This window comes from Hyla sarda, chromosome 5 (genome assembly GCF_029499605.1).
Source record: "Hyla sarda isolate aHylSar1 chromosome 5, aHylSar1.hap1, whole genome shotgun sequence".
Classification (NCBI taxonomy): domain Eukaryota; kingdom Metazoa; phylum Chordata; class Amphibia; order Anura; family Hylidae; genus Hyla; species Hyla sarda.
In genome coordinates this window covers 25,563,706-25,588,775 of record NC_079193.1, presented here as the reverse complement: position 1 = coordinate 25,588,775, position 25,070 = coordinate 25,563,706, and the positions used below count along the sequence as shown (strand labels likewise).

At 40.8% G+C, this 25,070-nt stretch overlaps 1 protein-coding gene across 4 annotated transcripts in view; it reads left to right on the top strand.

The window, feature by feature from the left end:
* The window catches only part of AKAP9 (A-kinase anchoring protein 9), a 330,692-nt gene that overhangs the window by 178,080 nt on the left and 127,542 nt on the right, over positions 1-25,070 (top strand). For all 4 annotated transcript variants that reach the window (XM_056519035.1, XM_056519033.1, XM_056519032.1 and 1 more), the window contains one exon: positions 9,039-9,253. In XM_056519035.1, the coding sequence (XP_056375010.1) occupies positions 9,039-9,253 (215 nt within the window). The remainder of the gene's footprint in view (positions 1-9,038; positions 9,254-25,070) is intronic.

The following is a 25,070-nucleotide window of genomic DNA, read 5'->3' as shown; positions in this document are numbered from 1 at the left end:
AATGTCCTTTTTTCCCATTTTACCCCCATAAAGTGTAAAAAAAATCAATAATTAATACACATATTTGGTATAGCCGTGTGCATAAATATCCGATCTATTAAAATATAATGTTATTGATCCCGTACGGTTAACGGCGTGAACTTAAAAATAAAAAAAAGCACAAAATTGCTACTTTTTTTGTCACATTTTATTTAAAAAAATGTATAAAAATATTTATAAAAGTTTTATAAACACAAATGTGATATCAATAAAAAGTACTGATCATGGCACAAAAAATGAGCCCTCATACTGCAGCTTATACAGAAAAATGAAAATGTAATAGGTCATCAAAATAGAAGGATTTTAAACATACTAATTTGGTTAAAAAGTTTGCGTTTTTTTTTTTTAAGCGCAACATTTTTTTATCGTATTGGCCCACAGAATAAAGAACACATGTAATTTTTACCGTAAATGGTACGGCATGAAAACAAAATCTTCCAAAATTTGCAAAATTGCGGTTTTCTTTTTAATTTACCCACACAAATAGTATTTTTTGGGTTGCGCCATACATTTTATGGTAAAATGAGTTATTTCATTACGCAGGACCACTGGTCACGCAAAAAACAAGCCCTCATGCTAGTCTGTGGATGAAAATATGAAAGAGTTATGATTTTTAGAAGACGAAGAGGAAAAAATGAAAATGCAAAAATAAAATTGGCCTGGTCCTTAGGGTCAAAATGGGCCTGGTCCTTAAGGGGTTAAAAATCAGACAATGTGATTTTATGAATTTTTTTTCCTCATTCTGTCTCTCATAGTTGAGGTATACCTATGATGACAATTACAGCCTCTCATCTTTTTAAGTGGGAGAACTTGCACAATTGGTGGCTGAATAAATACCTTTTTGTCCCCTCTGTACTGGCAGCATTGATAAGAGCCCTTATTCCTGACTGACAGGTATCTTTGAGCTGGAGCTTTTATCGACACATCTGTCTTCACCGACTTATCTTTTAAGTTGATCTGCATGCACCCAACTTTTATGCCTTTTTTGGAGGTGCTGCTCTAATTCCAATTTTATATATATATCTATAAAACATATCTACTAAACATATACCGTACTTGTATACACACAACACAGAGTGTATAGCAGCACAACTTGAATCCACAGAACAAAATGCTGGTGCCAGTGATTCAACCAGATCACGGTCCTCTTAAGTAGCTATACAGCAACGCAGATCTCCATAAATAGTGAAAAAAAAAATCAATACCTTTATAAAGGCTCAGATTTTTTTCATTATTTTTGGAGTACTGAGTTGCTGTATATCTAATATATATATATATATATATATATATATATATATATATATATATATTGTACTCACATAGCGATAGGCATTTGGTCTGTCCTGTGCGTGTTCTTCACAGAATGCAGCCCTGTATTTCAGACATGTAAAATCATTAGGTAAGTGTTTCCATTTGGATAGAACATTTTTTTTGGCTGCAATCTTCTCCATATCCTGGTGACGTAGTGGTATCTCAGATCCTCACCAGAGTTATCAGTGACTAACTTTTCAGCGTCAGAATATTGCCTAGCAATAAAGTTATCTTATTTTTGGTATATAATTTGGCAAATATACAGGGAAATTGCACTGGGAAAATGACCCATAGACATTACTGTAGAGCAGTCTACCAGATGAAAGTCCAATGTTACATCTATTACAGTTTGAGAAAATAAAAATTATTTAGTTTTACAATTTTCTAATGTACTTTATTATTTTCTCATGACTGGTAGTATCTCTGTTTGCTGTAATTGTATAGCATTGTTGACACCTGTGTGTCTATCACATGACCAGGATAGTCTATTCCCTTGTGGAAATAACCAAAACGGTTCCTATTGAATGGAAGCAAGCAGGGTTCTTAACACACACACAAGAAACTGATACACAGTTAATTAAATTACATGACTTGATTGCTTATTGAAATGTCCTTTTTAATTGAAATTAATTCACTGTTTCACCCAAAACTCAGTAGCAGCTGTAAAATGTAACTTTTCTTATCAGTTATATGATTTAAAGGGATACTTCACCCCTGGACATCTTATCCCCTATCCAAAGGATAGGGGATAAGATGTCTGATCGTGGGAGTCCCGCCACTGGGGACCCCCGCAATCAATCCTGCAGCACCCACTTGTCATCAGCTGCAAGGAGCGAAAATCGCTCCATGCCTGATGACTCACGATACAGGGGCCGGAGTATCATGACATCACGGCTCCTCCTCCCTGGTGACATCATCCCCGGACCCCTCAATGCAAGTCTAAGGGAGTTGGGGGGGGGGGGGGGGCACCGTCATGTCCCTCCCACAGGCTTGCATTGAGGGGGTAGGACGTGACGTTTCGAGGCGGTGGAGCCGTGACGTCATGATAATCCGGCCCCTGTATCGTGAGTCATCAGGCACGGAGCGATCTTCGTTCCATGCAGCTGATGACAAGTGGATGATGCAGGAGAGATTGCGGGGGTCCCAGTGGCGGGACTCCCGCGATCAGACATCTTATCCCCTATCCTTTGGATAGGGGATAAGATGTCTAGGGGGTGGAGTACCCCTTTAAATCATACTTCATCATAACATTGGTCTGGCGGCAGGTTGTTTAAAACTCCCGGGCAATCTTCTCAGCCCGAAAGTAATGCGACCAGGAGATGTACAGGAAATCCTATAGACTTGTATGGGGCTTCCAGTACATCTCCTGATCGCTCCAGTAAGTGCTGCCTCCCTTTATTGTTTACCAGACAGAGCTTTCCAGTTTTAGAAGTGGCTTTGTCTGCTTTTGCAGCTTACTGCCGATCAGTCCTATTGAAATGAATGGGATTGTGCTATGATAACCGGCACAGGCGCTACCAAAAGGATGGAGATGTACCTGATAAACAATTAAGGCCTTTTAGGTAGAGGGCTTCAGGTGCTGAGAGTTTGATCACTGGAGAAAGCTGAAGAAGCCTTTAAAGCAGTGTTTCCCAACCAGGGTGCCTCCAGCTGTTTCAAAACTACAACTCCCTGCATGCCTGGACAGCCGAAGGCTGTCCAGGCATGCTGGGAGTTGTAGTTTTGCAACAGCTGGAGCCACCCTGGTTGGGAAACACTGCTTTAAAGGATAAAATTCGGCTGGCACTCTGGTAAGACAATGACCCAATAGTTTTGTAATAATTGCGGAGCCACAACGTCTCACCCTTGTGCTGTCACTGCCCTCTCCCCTTCCTGATCTCTTCCCTGTAGCTAAGCTATTCTAGCAGCTAGATAATCTGCAGCTTAGGGTTTATTCACACTTCGGAATCTCTGCCCGGAGATCTGTTCCTGTTATCACAGCACAATCCAATTCACTTCAGTCTGACTGAGTTGCAGTACGCTGCAATACCAGACAAAGCCACTACTGAAACTGGGGCGCTCTGCCTGGCAAACAATGAAGGGAAGCAGCACTTACTGAAGCAATCGAGAGATGTACCTGAAGTCCCCTGAAACTCTATGGCAGTGTTTTCCAACCAGGGTGCCAACAGCTGTTGCAAAACTACAACTCCCAGCATGCTGGGAATTGAAGTTTTGCAACAGCTGGAGGTACCCTGGTTGGGAAACACTGCTCTATGGGACCTCAATTACATCTGCTGAGCTTCTTACTTTTGCGCTGTGGAGATTGCCCAGGAGTTTAAAAACATCCTGCTTCTGGACCAACGTCATGGTAAAGTATGATTTTACTGTCCGGCAGGCAGGTGCAGATAGTAGTTAGTTTGAGGAGCTGGGAGAGAGAAGATTTATTCCAGAGATTGTGTTTGGAGTGGGTACCACCGAAATCATCAGTAGTAGGACCACACGGACATGCACAGTCTCTATAGATGACGGTGCAGTTCAGCAGAATTCCGCCAAAAGTATGCTGGTGCACAGGGCAGCAAAATCCTATTGAACACCATGGGAGTCTGCTGCAAGCAGAATTCTGCTAACTGAATGTCTGCAGTGTGAACAGGCCCTTAAGGTTCCCTTTCTAGTAGACTTTAAAGGGGTACTCCGATGAAAAATCAATGTGTTCAAATCTACTGACGCCAGAAAGTTCTATTTAAAAATCTTAATCCTTTCAGTACTTATCAGCTGCTGTATGCTCCAGAGGAAGTTATGTAGTTCTTTATAGTTTGACCACAGTGCTCTCTGCTGACACCTCTGTCTGTATCAGGAACTGTCCAGAGTAGAAACAAATCCCCATAGCAAACCTCTCCTGCTCTGGACATTTCCTGACATGAACAGAGGTGTCAGCAGAGAGCACTGTGGTCAGACTGGAAAGAACTACACAACTAACTTTGTAGTATACAGCAGCTAATAAGTACTGGAAGGATTAATTTTTTTAAATAGAAGTAATTTACAAATCTGTTTAACTTTCTGGCACCAGTTGATTTGAAAGCATTTGTCTTCCACCGGAGTACCCCTTTAAAGTGTTGCCAATGTTGCCAAAATATTGCCTAATATTTTTATCTCTTACAAATGACGCATTGAGCGGTATTACAGCTTAGACAGGCCGCGGCGTGTTTTATCCTCTCGGCAAGCACAGGCATGTCTAGATATTTTGTTTTTAGGCTCGGGGGGGGGGGGGGGATTGATGATTTTCGCAGGTCACTCACTGAGCAGAAATAAATGGTTGGAATCAGTAATGTGCGTCCAGGGGGCAGCAGATTCATCTCTGTGCAGGAATCTTCTCACTCCTCGAGCCTCCAGCTGTTGATAATCAATACCTATAACATGGAGAGGAGCGGAGGAAGAACGTTAACGTCTTTTCTTTGCTCATAAAGACGAATGAAACAATAATTCTTGGAAAATGGAACTTGTTCGTACTCCACTGAAAAACATTATTATTATTTTTTTTTAAATCAACTGGTGCCAGAAAGTTAAACAGATTTGTAAATTATTTCTATATAAAAATCTTAACCCTTCCAGTACTTATCAGCTGCTGTATGATCCACAGGAAGTTCTTTTCTTTTTCTTTCTGTCTGACCCCAGTGCTCTCTGCTGACACCTCTGCCTATGTCAGGAACTGTCCAGAGCATGAGAGGTTTGCTATGGGGATTTGCTCCTACTCTGGACAGTTCCTAAAATGGACAGAGGTGTCAGCAGAGAGCACTGCGGTCAGGCAGAAAGGAAATTCAAAAAGAAAAGAACTTCCTGTGGATCATACGGCGGCTGATAAGTACTGGAAGGATTAAGATTTTTTTTAATAGAAGTAATTTACAAATCTGTTTAACTTTCTGGCACCAGTTGATTTAAATAAAAATGTTTTCCAGTGGAGTACCCCTTTAAAGAGTCTACATGGATTGCAGCCCCAGATAACAATGTTTCTCCTAAATCCCCATGAACCGCTTCAAAACTGGGACGGTTTTCCCCATTCATGACTGGTCACATTTTATTTTATCTTATTTATTTATTTATTTTTATGACCTTTTTTTATTAATTTTTTTAAAGGTCACGTATTAAAAATGACCTAAAATAAAGCACTATGTATCACAGTATAAAAAAGCAGCAAAAATAAATAAGTCAACTAGAAAGTACTTTATACTGAAAAAAAAATTAAAGTATTTTTAGTTCACTTAACTAAATGTTGCTGCTTTTTTACTGTGATACATTGGACTTTATTTTTAGGTCATTTTTAATGTTTGTAATTTTTTTTTCTGTGATATTGGGGAAAACATTCAAAAAAAGTGCTTAAAAATTTGAAAAATAAAGTTGCGCTGAAATTCTTTTTATAATAAGTTTGTCCCCCATGAGAGTCATTTATTCAGAGGAAATGTAGTTTTAGGGATTTTTTAATAATTTTTTTTCTTTTTTATTATGTTTTTTTTTTTTTTTTTTTTTTTAACAAGTGATTATCCTTCAACACAGTATTTCCCAACCAGTGTGTCCCTGACTGTTCCTAAACTACAACTCCCAGCAACTCCGGGCATGCTGGGAGTTGTAGTTTGGCAACAGCTGGAGGTGCACTGGTATTGAAACACTGCTATATAAGGCCATGCAATAGGGGTATAAGAGTGTATAAAAGGGGGATTTTTAACAACTTTTATTGCATATTCTTATTCATGTTAATTCAAGACACACGGGGAATCTTTTAAGCCATGTACAGTGGTTTTGTAATGTACCAAAGTCACAAATTTTTACTCAAACCTTATTTTAGGCAAAAGTTAATAAATAAATAATAAAAATTGCAATCTCTCTTTCTTTCTGAGCCTCTCTCACCCTTATTTCTGCCTGAAAATTGGGCTCCCCGCTTGCCAAGCTCAGCCCAATTTTCAGGCAGAAATAAGGTTGAAAGAGGCTCAGAAAGAAAGAGAGATTGCAATTTTTATTATTTATTTATTTGTTAATTTTTGCCTAAAATAAGGTTTGGCACCATGGCTTTCAGCAGCCTGATAGATTTACTCCTGGAACCTATGCCAGCTCCTAATTGGTTTACATTTCAATACGAAGCCACACAGACAGCCAAAGATTCGCCTCTTAATCTATTTGGCGCACCTTATTCTAGCTTAGTGTAAGATGATGGTCTTGCTTGATTTCCACAGATGTAATTATTACAGTGGACACTATGTGGCGCTGCAATAACATATATATGGTTTGTGGATGTACAGTAATCTCTCTACACTTCAGATTTCCTTTTTTTCTCCCCTTTTCATTCTTTTCTTTTTCTTCACACTTTTTCTTTTCTTTCTTTTTTTTTTCTTCTTTGTTTTGTCTTTCTTTCCTTCCTTCCTTTCTTCCTTCTTTCTTTTTTCAATATTTTTCTCTTTTTTCCTTTTTTTTTATCTTATTCAGTCTTTTTTTCTTTTCTTCTTTTTTTAATTCTTTCATTTTTTTCCCTTTTCATTCTTTTCTTTTTTTCTTTCTTAAATTCTTTTTCTTTCTTTCTCTTTTTTTCTTTTTTTTCTTTCTCTTTCTTTCTTTCTTTCCTTCCTTCTTTCCTTTTTCCTTTGTATCTTTTCTAATTTATCTATATTTCATCTTTTTCTTTTTTCATTTCTTTTTAAATTTTTTTCTTCCTTCTGTCTTTCTTTTTTCTAATTTTTTTTTCTTTTTTCCTTTTTGTTTCTTTTTTCTCTTTTTTGTTCTTTTCCTCCTTTTTCTTTTCTTCTTTCTTAAAGGGGTATTCCAGAAAAAAAAAAAATTTTTTATATATCAACTGGCTCCAGAAAGTTAAACAGATTTGTAAATTACTTCTATTAAAAAATCTTAATCCTTTCAGTACTTATGAGCTTCTGAAGTTAAGGTTGCTCTTTTCTGTCTAAGTTCTCTCTGATGACATGTGTCTCGGGAACCGCCCAGTTTAGAAGAGGTTTGCTATGGGGATTTTCTTCTAAACTGGGTGTTTCCCGAGACAGGTGTCATCAGAGAGGATTTAGACAGAAAAGAACAACCTTAACTTCAGAAGCTCATAAGTACTGAAAGGATTAATATTTTTTAATAGAAGTAATTTACAAATCTGTTTAACTTTTTGGAGCCAGTTGATATAGAATATATATATATATATATATATATATATATATATATATATATATATAAAAAAAAAGTTTTTTCCTGGAATACCCCTTTAATTTTTTTCACTCTTTCCTTACTTCCTTGTTTTTTCACTTTTGATTGTTCTTTCTTTCATTTTCTTTCTTTCTTCTTTTCTATTTTTTCTTCTTTTTTTTTCTCATTTTTTTTTTTTTTTTTTTTTACTTTCTCTTAATTTTGTCTGAAAGTGTTATGGTTAACAAAAAATGTCTTATAAAAAAAAATCCTGACAACAGATGTATAGAACGTCATGTGATTCATCACAAATAAACTTCTATTCATCTTCAGATTTTTTTTTCTTTACATTTTCTATTCCAAAAGATTTAAATATAAAAGAGATGTAAAAGTAACAGCTTTTTAATCTTTTGTAGTGTCAATGGCATGATTTTGCTGGTGACACCGCAGTTTTACTGGCAAGATTGTGCTGCCATATGCAATCCTATACAGGTAGAACAAAAATAGAGAAACAGAAACATAGCCGCACGTCCACAATTTGTATTTTGATCTATGCGGCTATGTTTCTGTTTCTCTATTTTTGTCATATACATGTAGCGTTTCGTCTGCATGTGAAATATGGAAAGTGAATCTGCACCCTAAGGCAACCCAACAGTAGGTGTTGTCTTGCTATACAGCGCCACCACTGGGGAAATGAATCATTACACGCCCTCATTGGTAGTTTGTCTGTCGGTAGCAGTGTTTCCTAACCAGTGTGCCTCCAGCTGTTGCAAAACTACAACTTCTAGCGTGCCTGGGAATGCTGGGAGTTGTAGTTTTACAACAGCTGGAGGCACATTGGTTGGAAAACACTGGTCTAAAGCATTAATGTGGTGGATCATCTAATGGGAGAGATTCTCTTTGCAGCTGTCTAAACCTTTGGAAAGCTCAGAATGATAATACAGTGATCCCTCAACTTGGTCTTTTCTAGACCATTGTAACTTGAAACCAGACTCATCATACAATGTACAGACAGTCCAGATCTGTGAAACATTTCATTGGCTGGAAGAACTGACCAATCAGAGTGGGCATTCAATAGTAAAACACCAGTATTACTGAAGTACATGCACTGACTGGTGTCTGGTAGCGCCCCCTACAGTACAGGGAGGTATTACATGTTCTGTACTATATACCTGTGCCAGGGTTACCTGCTCCAGGTGGGGGAGGCTCCATGTTACATTTTTAGGACACTGTGTACTGTACAGGACCCTGAAGAAGCTCCTGTCCTCTACATAGACAGTGATTACAGCTCCCAGCAGATCTTTATTACTTTTATATGTAAGGATTTGCTTTATCTATATTAGTTATCTACTTATTTTTCTTTAATCCTCACTTTTTCCTATTTTTCGATGACATTTTGGTTGCTCCAGAACCAATTACCAGGTTTCCATAGAGTTCTGGTCTCAACATACAATGGTTTCTACATGCAATGGTCATCCTGGAACCAATTAATATTGTAACTTGAGGGACCACTGTAATAATGACAATTTTTCTTTCTTCTGCAGCCGGTCCTGATGAGATTGGTGCTGGAGAAGAAGGTGCCAGTATTTGGTCTGCAGCAGTGGTGGAGGAGCTGGATGTTCCCCTGCAGCTTACAGAAGAAGGATTATCCGGGACAGATCTAAGTCCTGAGGATGAAGCTCCAATACTTAACGTCAGCATTCGACTCCAGGCTGCAGTGGAGAAACTCCTGGAGGCCATTAATGATACAAGTAACCAGGTAGGTCACATCCTTCTATTCTGCTTCTCTGTTATATCTGTTTCTGGGAAAGCTGGGTGACAGCCAATATGGCTTACGTAAAGGTGGTCATCCTGCTTTTTCTTTGGGTTCCGTCATTTTAACCAACACGCATTGCTATCAGGCTCCTAAAATGATAGGGGTTATGCCGAGATTAATATCTGCAGGTGAAGAAAGAATGGGATACACTGGAATTGGCGCTGCATCTGAATTTATCCTTGGAACACGTTGGTATTACTAAATATGTGTATAAGAGAGTGCCTCCAGCTGTTGGAAAACTTCAATTCTCAGCATACCTGGACAGCAGCATGCCCTTTTGGAGACTTGCTCACCTCCCCCTGCCAGCTCTCACGTCCTAGTGATGTGAGACCGATAAATTATAATAATCCAGACGGGCCGCGGGCAGAATATAGATGAGGCAGGGGAGCTTGGCCTGCCGGCTCCTTGCCTCCAATGTGCACTGTGATGCATTAGAAATAAAGCTATTTACAAGCATAACAAATCAACAGCATCAAATCCTCAGCAAACACAGTACATGTGAATGTAGCCTCAGAATGTATTCACACACATCGGATCCGCTGCGGATTTTAAGTTGTGGGTTTTTACACTGCAATCAAAATTATATAAGAATTGCCTTGTAAAGTCCGCAGTGGATCCTGTGTGTGTGAACACATCCTCAGGGTCAGTTCACACGTCCATATTTTTGTTGCAGGATTTGTTTCCCATTGACTTTTTGCGGTAGAAAAATCTGCTGCATCTAATCTGCTGCATAAAATGAGGATGTGTGAACGGACCGGAGTGTTTCCGAATATTTACTCATATTCTGGCTACAGTCTCCATGTGCTGCTCCGGTGGATGTTACAGTACGGATGGTTTCATTCATTCCATGCCTCATTTACCTTCTGGGAATCTCACCAGATTTACAGGATAACAAGTTTACCTTATGAAATGAGGGCAGGAGAGGTTAAATCGTTGTGTACACGGCAAGTGATGACTTTAGAGATGTAGCAGTGCTGAATTAGCCGTTGCAACATTTCTGCCTTTTATTCATGATAAGGCTCATTCTTTAATACATGCATCAATTTATTCCTTCAGTCATTTTTTACATTCTTTCATAAATGTATTCCTTAAAGGGGTACTCCGCTGCCAGACATCTTATCCCACGCCCCCTCCATGCATGTCTGTGGAAGGGGGCGTGCCATCCGTCACACCCCCTACCATAAGCATGCATGGAGGGGGCATGGTGTGACATTACAACCACTGGTACAGCAGAGATCGCAGGGGTCCCAGCAGCAGGACCCCCACGATCAGACATCTTATCCCCTATCCATTTCTTCTTAGATTCATACATTCCTTCATTCTTTAATTCATACAATAAGTCATTCTTCCATTTATTCATTCATACAATCATTTATCCATTAATTCTTTTATTCATACAATCATCCATCCATTCCTACTTAGATGCATTCATATATTCTTCTTTTTATAGTATTAGTCAATTAATTCATACATTCATTTTTTCATTCATACAATAATGCATTCAAATGTTTATCCATTCCTTCTTAGATTCATTCATTCATTCATTCATTCATGCAATCATCCAACCGTTTTTGTTTTTTTAAAGATTCTTTCTTCTCTTTATACTATCGTCCGTCCATTCCTTCTTAGATTCATACATTTTTTTCAATCTTCCATTCATTCGTTCATTCATACAGTCTATTTATCCATTCTGTCTTAGATTCCTACATTCATTTATTCTTCTATTAATTTCATGAGTAATTCTTCCATTTATTCATTCATACTATCATTTAGCTGTTCATTCTTTTTTCATACTATCATCCATGCATTCCTTCTTAGTTAAATGTACAGTGATCACTCAACTTACAATGGCCTCAACTTACAATAGTTTCAACATACAATGGTCTTTTCTGGACCATTGTAAGTTGAAACCAGACTCTACATACAATGTACAGACAGTCCAGATCTGTGAAACGTGTCAATGGCTGGAAGATCTGACCAATCAGAATGGGCAATTTACTGGTAAAACCCCCTGTATTACTGAAGTGCATGCGCTGACTGGTGTCTGGTAGCGCCCCCTATAGTACAGGGAGGTATTACATGTTCTGTACTCTTTACCTGTATTACTGAAGTGCATGCACTGACTGGTGTCTGGTAGCACCCCCTACAGTACAGGGAGGTATTACATGTTCTGTACTCTTTACCTGTATTACTGAAGTGCATGCACTGACTGGTGTCTGGTAGTGCCCCCTACAGTACAGGGAGGTATTACATGTTCTGTACTCTTTATCTGAATTACTGAAGTGCATGCACTGACTGGTGTCTGGTAGCGCCCCCTACAGTACAGGGAGGTATTACATGTTCTGTACTCTTTACCTGTACCAGGGTTTGCTGCTCCTTTGGACACCAGGTAAGGGCGGCTCCATGTTACTTTTTTAGGACATTGCGTGTATTGTACTAGACCCCAAAGAAGCTCCTGTCCTCTACATAGACCAGTGTTTTCCAAGCAGGGTGCCCCCAGCTGTTGCAAAACTACAACTCCCAGCATGCCCGGACAGCCGAAGGCTGTCCGGGCATGCTGGGAGTTGTAGTTTTGCAACAGCTGGAGGCTCCCTGCTTGGGAAACACTGAAATACAGTGATTTACAGCTTCCAGTAGCTCTTTATTACTTTTATATATAAGGATTTTCTTTATCTATATTAGTTATCTACTTATTTTTCTTTAATCCTCACTTTTTCCTATTTTTGGATGACATTTTGTTGCCTTTAGAACCAATCACCAGGTTTCCATAGAGTTATGGTCTCAACATACAATGGTCTCAACATACAATGGTCGTCCTGGAACCAATTAATATTGTAACTTGAGGGACCACTGTATTAATCAATTCATACAATAATTCATATATATCCGTTCCTTCTTAGATTCATACATCCATTCTTTCATTCATGCAATCATCCAACCGCTCTTTTTTAGATTCATTCATTCTTTCCTTTATACTATCGTCCATCCATTCCTTCTTAGATTCATACATTTTTTTTTTCAATCTTCCAATCATTCATTCATGCAATCCATATATCCATTCCTTCTTAGTTTCATACATTCATTCATTTTTCCATTGATACAATTGTCCATCTATTCTATCTTAGATTCATATATTAATTCATTCCTCCATTCATTCATTCATTCAACCTGTTTATCCATTCCTTCTTTGATTCGTCTTGACGAAAGAAGGTTTCTACACCAGCACAGACAGGGGTTCTTTATTGTAAGAGCAGTGAGCCACTGTGGAATTCTCTGCCTGAGGAGGTGGTCATGGGGAACTCTGTAAAAGAATTCAAAAGGGGTCTGGATGCATTTTTGGAGAGTAACAACTGGCTGGTTATGTATATTAGATTTATAGGGACAGAACATTGATCCAGGGATTTATTCTGATGTTATATTTATAGTCGGGAAGGAATTTTTACCTCTAGTATGAGGGTTTTTTGCCTTCCTCTGGATCAACTCAGTAGGGACTCATTAGGGATATAGGTTGAACTTGATGGACTCTGGCCTGTTTTCAACCTTATGAACTATGTAACTATTCATTCTTCCAGTCATTAATTCATTCATACTATCTGTTTATCCGTTCCTTCTTAAATACATTCTTTCTTCCATTCCCTTTTAGATTCAAACATTCATTCTTCCATTCATACAATTGTTCCTCCATTCCCTCCTAGATTCATACATAAATTCTTCCAATCATTCATGCATACATTCTATGTTCAGTTCACACAGTCATCCCTCCATTCCTTCTGGGATTTATACATTTATTTATTCTGTCATTCTTTAATTCACGCAATCATGCATCTGTTCCTTCTTAGATTCCTACATTCATTTTTGTTTTATTCATTATTATCACTGCACGACAGTCATGCCACTACACCTTAAAGGGGTACTCCCTTTTAAATCAACTGGTGCCTGAAAGTTAAACAGATTTGTAAATCACTTCTATTAAAAAATCTTTATCCTTCCAGTACTTTTTAGGGGCTGTATGCTAAAGAGAAATCCAAAAAGAAATGCATTTCCTGTGATGTCCTGACCACAGTGCTCTCTGCTGATCTCTGCTGTCCATTTTAGGAACTGGAGAAAATCCCCATAGCAAACATATGCTTCTCTGGACAGTTCCTAAAATGGACAGCAGAGGTCAGCAGAGAGCACTGTGGTCATGACATCAGAGGAAATGAATTTCTTTTTTGGATTTCTCTTTAGTATACAGCCCCAAAAAAGTACTGGAAGGATTAAGATTTTTTAATAGAAGTGATTTACAAATCTGTTTAACTTTCTGGCACCAGTTGATTTAAAAAAAAAAAAAAAAGTTTTCCATGGGAGTACCCCTTTAAATGGACAATTACACTTTAAAAAAAAAAAAAAAAATTGACATGTTATCGAGACACGTCAAAAGTTTTGATTGGTCGGGGTCTAAGTGTACAGACCCTGACCGATCGCTTAAATGAACCGAGAAAAGTCTGCGCCTAGAACATTCTCTACCAGCTTAGTAACATGTGACTGAGACACACTAACAATGTAAGTCTATGAAATTGTCTTAGTCACCAACAAAGAGAGCGGGGAGAGCGGCACTCAGCCTGTGCTTTTCTCGCCCCAGCAATTGGTAAAACCGCGTTCACACGGCAGAATTTTTGCATGTCCACATCAATTTTGCATTTATTTTGGCAGAATTCCTAATTTTTCCGGCATTTTCAGAATTGATGCGGAATTCGTGCAGAATTTCCGGATGCTTCCTGCATGATTCCGGAGCACAGTTAAACAGGGAGCCTTTTTTTAAAGCTAAGTTTTTAAATTCCACATGCATCCCATCCCGTATGTTTCGCATGGTTTCCGGACCAATTCGTATTTTGCACAGAAATTCAAGCCCCATTGACTCAAAGGGGTACTCCGGTGAAAAACTTTTCTTTTTTTTTTTTTAAATCAACTGGTGCCGGAAAGTTAACAGATTTGTAAATTATCAATATATAGGAAATAGGAGAGGCTCCTATCTGCTAGTTACCTTGATCCGAGCAACTCAAATGGCACCTATACCCACTGTGTCGGAAAGTAAAGTGATTAAAAGGAAAATTGAGGCTCAGGATCTTGAATACTGAATAGACATTCATTAATTAATTGTATCAAATATGTTATGTGCTCCGTGACGCACAGGGCCCTTGTGGGTCAGCGGGGACACAAAATCCAATTTAATTAATTAGAATACATTATTATATAAAAATATGTAATAAAATACAATCAATATAAAAGTCACACGTCTGTGGATATTCCAGCCTGTAAGAATAATATAGTGGTGCACGTGTCTTTTGAATAGAAACGAATATGTAAAGTGCAGATTTGTAGTGTTCAATGCGCTGTTTGTAGAATGAGTGGTATCCGTTGGCAACAATGTAACAATTATTGCATGGTAACAATGTAGCAATGTCTGGTATACTAGCAGTGTTCATGAGCAAACAGTAGCAATGTTAAAGGGGTACTCCGGTAAAAAAAACATATTTTTATTTTTTTAAATCAACTGGTGCCAAAAAGTTAAACAGATTTGTAAATTACTTCTATTAAAAAATCTTAATCCTTCCAGTACCTATTAGCTGCTGAATACTACAGAGTGCTCTCACCACAGTGCTCTCTGCTGACCTCTTCTGTCGATAGCAGCATAGGTTGGCTATGGGGATTTTCTCCTGCTCTGGACAGTTCCTGGTACAGACAGAGGTGTCAGCAGAGAGCACTGTGGACAGACAGAAAAGAAAATAATTTCCTCTGTAGTATACAGCAGCTGATAAGTACTGGAAGGATTAAGATTTTTTTTAAATAGAAGTAATTTACAAATCTGTTAAACTTTCTGGCACCAGTTGGAAAAAAAAAAATAAATACATCGGAGTACCCCTTTAAGTATACTTCCAGTACTGAAGAGCTGAAGGATAGATCGCCGCTTAGAGACTCGGCCGTCTCATATGGATAGCGGTAATAGTGGGCCTCAATGATGGGGACTGCAGCGCTTCAATTAATTTTTCCAAATCGCATAGAAAATTTTCAAATTCACGGTCCTATTAGGGTATGTTCACACTACAGAGTCTGAACGGAATCTCCGCTCGCTGAATTCAGCGAGCGGAGATTCAGACTGGCAGCTGGCGGCAGCGGAAGGACCGCGCGGCACTGCGCCGTCACCATTGACAGCTATGCAGTGCTCGCGGACTTCCGCGCAAAGAATGAACATGTTCTTTCTTTGCGCGGAACAATTTCAGCGGTGGAATTGTCCGCCGCTGAAATTCTGCAGTGTGAACGGGTCTCCCATTCACACTAATGTTAAGTTCACACTGCGGAATTCCGCCGAGGGGAACTCCGTAGTGCGAACATACCCTTATGTGTGGCACATGCTGATAGAGACTCAGCCGTCTCAGAAGTTACGGCAATAATTAAAGATCCAGTTTTTTTGAGGCTGTACAGGTAATCCCCGATGCGGTCAGAGGGTATGTGGCGTCCTCGTGGCCGCGGCAATGCGCATAAGTACCTGGGGCTAAACGTATGCCGTATAAGCGCAATAGCTGTATTCCAATATAGAGGCTGGATATATGTGGTGTTAGTAGCGGAGCTGGACGCGTTTCAAGTCCTCCATAGGACTTTTCTTCAGCAGCTTTAAGATGTGTTCCAAGGTGTGTACTGTGAGGCATATATATATATATATATATATATATATATATATATATATACATAGCTCCTCCTTTAGTGGGAGGGTTTAAGATTCAGTTAGATAACACAGAAAAAAATGGGATGATGTGGAAAACATGGAAAAGGTGTCACTGTTGTCTACCTCTATTATTGAGTAACCAAATAGTCAGATTTTGTGTAATAAATATACAATATAAAGGTGTAATTTATCAGAACAAGGGTAATACTGCTGATGTACAGTAATAAAATAGTAAGAGTATAGAATAGTGATGGTAAAAAATAAAAGAATGGCGTTTAGTAGTAGAAGAGTATAATTATAATATGTGTAATGCTGATTACTTACAGTGCTAAAAAGGATAAAAATGTATATATACCGTATTTTTCGCCGTATAAGACGCACTTTTTCTTCCCCAAAACTGGGGGGGGAAAAAGTCGGTGCGTCTTATACGGCGAATACACCCCTATCGCGGCGGTCCCTGCGGCCATCAATGGCCGGGACCCGCGGCTAATACAGGACATCACCGATCGCGTGATGCCCTGTATTAACCCTTCAGATGCGGCGATCAAAGCTGACCGCCGCGTCTGAAGGGAAAGTGACACTAACCCGGCTGTTCAGTCGGGCTGTTCGGGACCGCCGCGATTTCACCGCGGCGGTCCCGAACAGCCCGACTGAATAGCCGGGTTAATGCTTACAGGACACCGGGAGGGACCTTACCTGCCTCCTCGGTGTCTTTTCCGTTCAGGGATCCCCTGTATGGCCGGCGCTATCCTTCCTCGTCATCACGTCGTCGCGTACGTGCGTCGGCGTGCCTAAAAACGTGATGGCGGCAACGGAGAGCGAGGATACCCGGCCGGCAGCAGAGACGTTCCAGAGCGACGGCGACAGCGATGGAGCGACATCCAGGGCAGCGGTGACGGGTCCGGAGCGGCGGGGACACGTGAGTATTACCTCCTATGCAGTGGTCTTCAACCTGCGGACCTCCAGATGTTGCAAAACTACAACTCCCAGCATGCCCGGACAGCCGTTGGCTGTCCGGGCATGCTGGGAGTTGTAGTTTTGCAACATCTGGAGGTCCGCAGGTTGAAGACCACTATTGGGTTCAAAATCTTTATTTTTTTAGATTTTGCACCTATAAATTGGGTGCGTCTTATACGCCGGTGCGTCCTATAGGGCGAAAAATACGGTACACATAAGTATAAATAATGTGGTTTTAGTGAATCTTGCGGTGTGGTGACATGAATGTGTGAAAGAATAATAATTGAATATTAGGATTATGTGAGTGATAGTACATGAACTAGTGGTGATGTGTGAATGGAAGATATATGGATGTATGAAACAAAGTGGGATCGCAGAACAGACATATGTTTGGTTGTCGGAATATGACTGTAAATGTATGAGGAAAGATAAGCATAAAATATATTATACAATGGAAAAGAGTAGCGTGCACTCACCCCGGGTAAACAGCTGCAGGCCCGAGGTCCGGGATCACCACGGCATAGACAAGGACGGTAAGGGGCGCTCAGAGGCTACGTCTGCAGTTTCGGACCTAGGAACGTCAGAAGGCCGGAAGGAGGCCTGAAGAAGGACGTTCCTACTTCCGAAACTGCCAGCGTAGCCTCTGAGCGCCCCTTACCGTCCTTGTCTATGCCGTGGTGATCCCGGACCTCGGGCCTGCATCTGTTTACCCGCGGTGAGTGCACACCCCGCAGGTGCTGCATATGTTATATATCGGGTCCGGAGACTGCCAGTGTTTACCGGTGGTATCGTATATTTGCATGCTTAAGCTATATGGTGTGCTCTCTCCTTCTTTAGTGGCTTAATAAAATATATTATGCGTAGAGTATATTGTGCATATGCATTTAAAAACTAAAAAATTGTATATTGTGTAGGGCCTAGTTGAATAATACAACTGGGATCGCTGAATCCCATTTAAAGGGGTACTCCAGTGGAAAACTTTTATTTATTTATTTTTAAATCAACTGTTGCCAGAAAGTTAAACAGATTTGTAAATTACTTCTATAAAAAAAAATCTTAATCCTCCTAGTACTTATTAGCTGCTGAATACTACAGAGAAAATTATTTTCTTTTTGAATTAGAGCTCTCTGCTGACATCATGAACACAGAGCTCTCTGCTGACATCATGAACACAGTGACCTCTGCTGACATCTCTGTCTATTTTAAGAACTGTCCAGAGTAGGAGAAAATCCCCATAGCAAACATATGCTGATAAAGTGGACAGAGAGCTGAGAGCACTGTGGTCGTGATGTCAGCAGAGAGCTCTGTGTTCCAAAAAGAAAAGAATTTCCTCTGTAGTATTCAAGAGCTAATAAGTACTGGAAGGATAAAGATTTTTTAATAGAAGTAATTTACAAATCTGTTTAACTTTCTGGCACCAGTTGATTAAAAAAAAAAAAGTTTTCCTCTGGAGTACCCCTTTAAATAGGATTCCGCAGCCAAAGTCTGGAAAAATATATGACCAGGCTTATATTTTCCGGAGCGCAGAATGCTGGATTTCCACATCCAACATTCCGGAGAAGAAATTCTGCTGTGTGAATCATCTTGCGGAATCCCATTAAAGTGAATGGGCAATAAATTTATGTGGAATTCCGTGCGGAAAAATCATACGGAGTTCCGTGCGGAATTTCTGCCGTGTGAACGCGGCCTAAGGGTGTGAACTCTCAGACCCCGACAGATCAAAACTTTTAACATGTCTCTAGGGCAGTGTTTCCCAACCAGAGTGCCTCCAGCTGTTGCAAAACTACAACTCCCAGCATGCCCGGACAGCCTTTGGCTGTCCGGGCATGCTGGGAGTTGTAGTTTTGCTAATCTTTTAGTGTCTCCTTCTGCAACCTGTGACTCTCCGGCTCTTGCAAAACTGCAACTCCTAGCCTACGGCTGTCGGGGCATGCAAAGAGTTGTAGTTTTCCAACAGCCGAAGGGCCACAAATTGCAAAACACTGATCTAGAGGTTATAGAAAGTGGAATTTGTTGCATGCCTACTATGTTCACGCCTCGGATAACGATCTGACATGTATTTCCGTGGAAGAAATCCACAGCTGACTCTGGTATTTCAGCCGCAAGTTCACACTGTGCAGTCCAGCAGACCTGAGGATTAGTCCCATTGTCATCTTGTGCTTTTGCTGCAAATAAGGGACATGTGGATTGAAATCTGCCCAGAAAATGTTCAGTGGATGTGAACAGGATTGTTGAACATCGCTTCACTTATATTGGAAGCAAATTGTCATCAGATTCAGTAAAGAGATCAGCACAAGCACTTAAAGGGGTACTCCGACATAAAGAAACAAATAATGAAAATGAAGCAGAATATATCATTGCTTACCCGTCTGCTCCAGTTGTGAAACTACCAAAAATCCATTTGTTTTGGAGGGTCTTAGTCCTGCACTTTGTGGCCAAGCAGTTGCTCAGTACTACATTTCCCAGAATGCATTGCTGTCTGTTAGCTCTTCGTCATTGCTCTCCCACCCTGCCTACTCCCCTCTCACAGTACTCCTGCAAGTTCCCTGCCCAGAGCTCATTTCATTTCACTGCAGGCTTTCACACAATCGGGAAATGAATACAGCAGGTGCTGCAACCCCCTTGTCTGCTCCTCTGCCTGTGGCATTGTTCAGCTTGAGGCTTCATTCTGAATACACCTCATTCTTCCCTTAAAGGGGTACTCCGGTGGAAAACTTCTTATTTTTTTTTAAATGAACTGGTGCCAAAAAGTTAAACAGATTTGTAAATGGCTTCAATTAAAAAATATTTACCCTTCTAGTACTTATTAGCAGCTGTATGCTACAGAGGAAATTGTATTCTTTTTGAATTTCTTTCCAGCCTGACCACAGTGCTCTTTGCTGACACCCCTGTCCGTGTCAGGAACTGTCCAGAGCAGCATAGGTTTGCAATGGGGATTTTCTCCTGCTCTGGACAGTTCTTGATACGGGCATCAGGTGTCAGCAGAGAGCACTGTGGACAAGACAAAAAAGAAATTCAAAAATAATTGAATTTTCTCTGTTGCATATAGCTGCTAATAAGTACAGGAAGGGTAAAGATTTGTTAATAGAAGTAATTTACAAATCTGTTTAACTTTCTGGCACCGGTTGATTAAAAAAAAATGTTTTCCACCTATGTGGGTGATGACATCACTCAGGGGGCAGGGCTAGAGCTTAGAGACAAGATCCAGCCACGCCTCTTAAGACAGCAGCGGATGATTCCTTTTCTTAGGAGCGAAGAAGGAGCCAGGAAACTGCTGGACAAAACCACACTGGCAAAGAGAGGACTACACAACTTCTTGTCAGGAGAGAGGGAGAAGCTGGGTAGCTGCTGAGTCAGAGTAGGAGCAAATCCCCATAGAAAAACTCTCCTGCTCTGAACAGTTCCTGACATGGACAGAGGTGTCAGCAGAGAGCACTGTGGTCAGACAGAAAATACATTTAAAAATAAAAGAACTTCCTCTGGAGCAAACAGCAGCTGATAAGTACTGGATTAAGATTTTTAAATAGAAGTAATTTACAAATCTGTATTACTTTCTGGCACCAGTTGATTTAATAAAAAAATAAATGTTATCCACCGGAGTACCCCTTTTTAAATACAAATTTCTGAAAATGAAATACCCCTTTAAAGGGCTTATCCCGAGATCTGAACTTAAAGGGGTTGTCGAGTGATTTATTCACAGTATACATTAAACCTGTAATCCTCCATTTGAAGTACCTGCTGGATTACTGGACAGTTATTAGTTGACAGCAAACAGAGGTTCTGAAAAGCATGAGTAATTGGTATAGAAAGTTATATATAATTTGAATAAACCAGGGAGCCTCCAGCTGTTGCAAAACTACAACTCCCAGCATGCTTGAACAGCCGAAGGCTGTCTGGGCATGCTGGGAGTTGTTGTTTTGCAACAGCTAGAGACACGCTGGTTGGTAAACACCACATTGAACAAAATAGTACGACACTTTCTGAGGTACCCCTTCAAGAACAGCATACCAAACATGTGAACGCTTATATAATCTGAAGAGTCACAGCATTCTATGGAGCGCTTCACCCTCTTTGTCAGTAGGGGGGGGGGGGGGTAACATTAGTCAGTCTGCACCAAACATCTATAAGGGGTGCTACACCTGTCCTCAAGTTGTGTGTGCCATTACAACTTGGCTTCATTCACTTAAATGGAGCTGGGCTGCAATACCGCACACAAACTGAGGACAGGTGTGGTGCTGTTTCTGTAAGAAAGCAGCTACATTTTTCTCAGAAGAACCTCTTAGCCATTTTCCAGTGATACAAAAGCTATCCCCTATCCACAGAGAGGAATAAGTGTCTGATAAGTGGGAGACGGGTCATAAAAATGGGGTCCCTTGACCCCGAGTCAGTGGAGTAGCAGGGAACATTCTTGGCCATCACTCCATTCACTTTTTTGGGGAATGCAGAAGATAGCCAAGTAGATGGCAATGTTTGGAAGTCAATAGAGGATGAATGGAGCATTTGCACGAGCATGCACGCTGCCGCTCCATTCACTTGCTAGGGGACTGCGGAGGAGAGCCAAGAAGATGGCAATGTATGGAAGCCCCATAGAGAATGTATGGAGCAGTGACCAAGCATGCACACCATTCACTTTTTAGGAAAATGCAAATGATAGCCGAGTAGATGGCAATGTATGGAAGCCCCAAAGAGAATGAATAGAGCATTGGCTGGGCATGCACGCGGCCACTCCATACACTTGTTAGGGGACTGTAGAAGATAGCCAAGTAGATGGCAATGTATGGAAGCCACTAAGAGAATTAATGGAGAATCGGCTGAGTATGTGCGCTGTCACTCCATTTACTTTCCTAACCGAGGTGCCTCCAGCTGTTGCAAAACTACAACTCCCAGCATGCCCAGACAGCCAGAGGCTGTCCGGGCACTCTGAGAGTTGTAGTTTTGCAACAGCTGGAGGCACCCTGGTTGGGAAACACTGTTGAAGGGAAATGCCAAAGATAACCAAATAGATGGCAATATTTGTAAGCCCCATATAGAATAAATGGAGCAGTGTCCGAGTATGTGCGCTACCACTCCACTCACTTAAGGGTCAGTTGATCTTCGCGGTCAGACCACCACCGATCAGTTAGTCATGGCCTATCCTATGTATATCCCCAATAAAATATGGAAGTAAAGGATTCCTATCCGCAGACAAGGGGACATCTAGTTATAAAGTCACCTCCATGCAATCCTAATCATGTGACTGCCTCGTCTTGTAGCTGGACCATCACGTGATTTTATGATTTTTTTTTTGTGCATTCACACCACGTTTTTGCAATACAGTTCCTGTATCAGGTTTTTGATGAAAAACGGATTCCTCAAAACCGGACTAAACTGTATCAAAACGTGTGTACAAATTTTAAACCGTATATGGCTGGAAAAATGATGTCCGGTTGCATCAGTTTTTTAAAGAAAAAAAGTATACGTTTTTAACTTTTCACTCCATTATGAATAAGGTTTCACTTGTTTGATTGAAATTCCAAGAAAAAAACAGTGCAAAGTCAAAAACCGTATGCACATACAGTTCTGTACTGTTCCCATTGACTCCCATGTTAAAAAAAAAAATAGAAAAAAAAAAGTATACGTTTCAATACAGTTTTTCAACCAGACCAAAAAACGTGGTAGACTACGGTTTTGGGTGCGGGGAAAAAACTGACAAAACCGTACAGGATGCAAAACGGACACAACCTGATGCATCTTTTGGCGTACGGTTTTCAATGGAGAGTCAATGCATACGGTTTCCAATACGGTCCTGTACGGTTTTCACATTGAAAATGTATACGGGTACTGTATTGCAGAAACGTGGTGTGAACGCAGCCTTACACAGTATTTTGTTGCTGCATTTTATAAGGTGAATTTTACAAGACTATCGTGGCCTATTGTATTGTGCGTTGTTACGATTGTAGACAGGCATTCGTGGGTGTATTTTATTTGCCCCTCGGGACTCGATTCGCTGCATTGTTTTGAGACTTCAGTCTGCGTGCCCCTCCGGCCTGTAAGGAGTTAATCTTTACCTGCCCGAAGGTATCAGGCCACTCCCTCCGCCTGTGTCTCTTTCACACGGAAGGCAGGGAGCGAAACAATTTTTTGCTCTGTGGGAGGCAACAGATTTGTCATGCAGGATTGAAGACGTTCCGGATATTGCAAAGTGCAAAAGGAGAATTGGTACTTTTGGCAGCGGACGGTCGGTCCCTGCCCCTCGGTTACCATGAGGACCTTATGCCGGTGACAACACTGTCCTCACTGAGTCCTGCTTTGCATGATGTGGCTGGAGTTTACATCCTTCTTCCTCTGCAAACGTGGAGTCTTCCAAAGCCGGAGGATTATGTGGCCCTTTAGGGATGCTGCCTAATGCTGGATCCACTCTCGCGTTGGTTCTTCTCCACTTCTTCTTGGTCGGGTGGATGCAACCGCCATGTTTTGCCGAAATCTTCACGATAGGACTATAAAGAACTTTAAACTTTCGTAGGAGTTTGGGGAGGGTGGGTGGGGGGGGATCCCTGCCACTTTATCACCAACAATGGAATCGCACAAATCCTTGTGGGCATCGGACATTCTCAGTAACCTCTGGCCCGCCGGCCAAGAAGAAGATGTCTACGAAGTGGAGTCCATGGTCCCATTACCAGAGCCGTACCCTTTCACTTCGGATTTACACGACCGAAATGCCATAGTGGTGAACACGTCCATCTCTCACATCAATCACAAAAGAAATGGCCACATATTAAAAGTAGTCTCCAAAATCTCTCTACCCACCCCTCCGTACAGTGTGAGTATATCATTTTTTATTTATTTATTTCTATATACTATATTTACTTCTATATTCTATATATTTGTTATACCTTATATAATTAGTACCATTGGCTTCCATTACATGACAGGCTATCCTCTTATTGACATGGCTTATAGTGTATTCTATACCCTGGATAATAGTGACTCTTTGGCAGTGTTTCCCAACTAGGGTGCCTCCAGCTGCGGCAAAACTACAACTCCCAGCATGCCCGGACAGCCAAAGGCTGTCCGGGCATGCTGGGAGTTGTAGTTTTGCAGCAGCTGGAGGCACCCTGGTTGTGAAACACTGCTCTATGGTCCGTTGCCTCTGTTTTAGTGTTGAAGGTGTGTAATAGGAATTTACGGGCTCATATTTCCACGCACTATGACATCAGAGGTGTAGAAGGGGGTGCCGAGCGGAGGATGTACGGTGCCGGAAGGTGCGGCGAAACAGGCTGCGTTGATTTGGTTCTAAATGGAGCAGAACAAAAAAAAAAACATGGCGGCTCTGTAGGCGGCGTGTCTGCTGCTGTCTGCTGGGTTTGGTTTTATTGCTGTATATTTCTATCCATCACTTTAGCACTGCAGCATCTATATATATTGGGGGAGATTTATCAAAACTTGTGCAAAGGAAAAATTGCCCAGTTGCCCATAGCAACCAATCAGATCGCTGCTTTCATTTTGCAGAGGCCTTGTTAAAAATGAAAGAAGAAATCTGATGGGTTGCTATGGGCAACAGGGCAACTTTTCCTCTGCACAGGTTTTGATAAATCTCCCCCATTGTGAAAGCTCAGTTATTCTATATGTCAGTGTTTCCCAAGCAGGATGCCTCCAGCTGTTGCAAAACCACAACTCCCAGCATGCCCGGACAGCCTTTGGCTGTCTGGGCATGCTGGGAGTTGTAGTTTTGCAACAGCTGGAGGCGTCCTGGTTGGGAAACACTGCTCTAGGTGGACATCAGTTCTCTGCTATGTGCTCCGGGTTAAAAATGCAAACACAGCGCTGGGTTATCTTAGATAGGGAGTCAGTTTACATAGGATGTATCCTACAGCCCGTCTTCCATAAGAGGCAGTCATTACAGTATATGTCACTTGAGCAACTAACAAGCATGCATGCTTACGAATAGAACATATATACGTACATTACTTGCACATTCACGCATGCATCACCAACAGTACATTATACTTTTACACTTGCACGTGCATAAGCTGTAGCTGATGTGTGTATGTTGTGATTGCTCTTCACCCATGCATGCATTTACTACTTATATATAATACATTTGCTTGTACAGTTGCATAA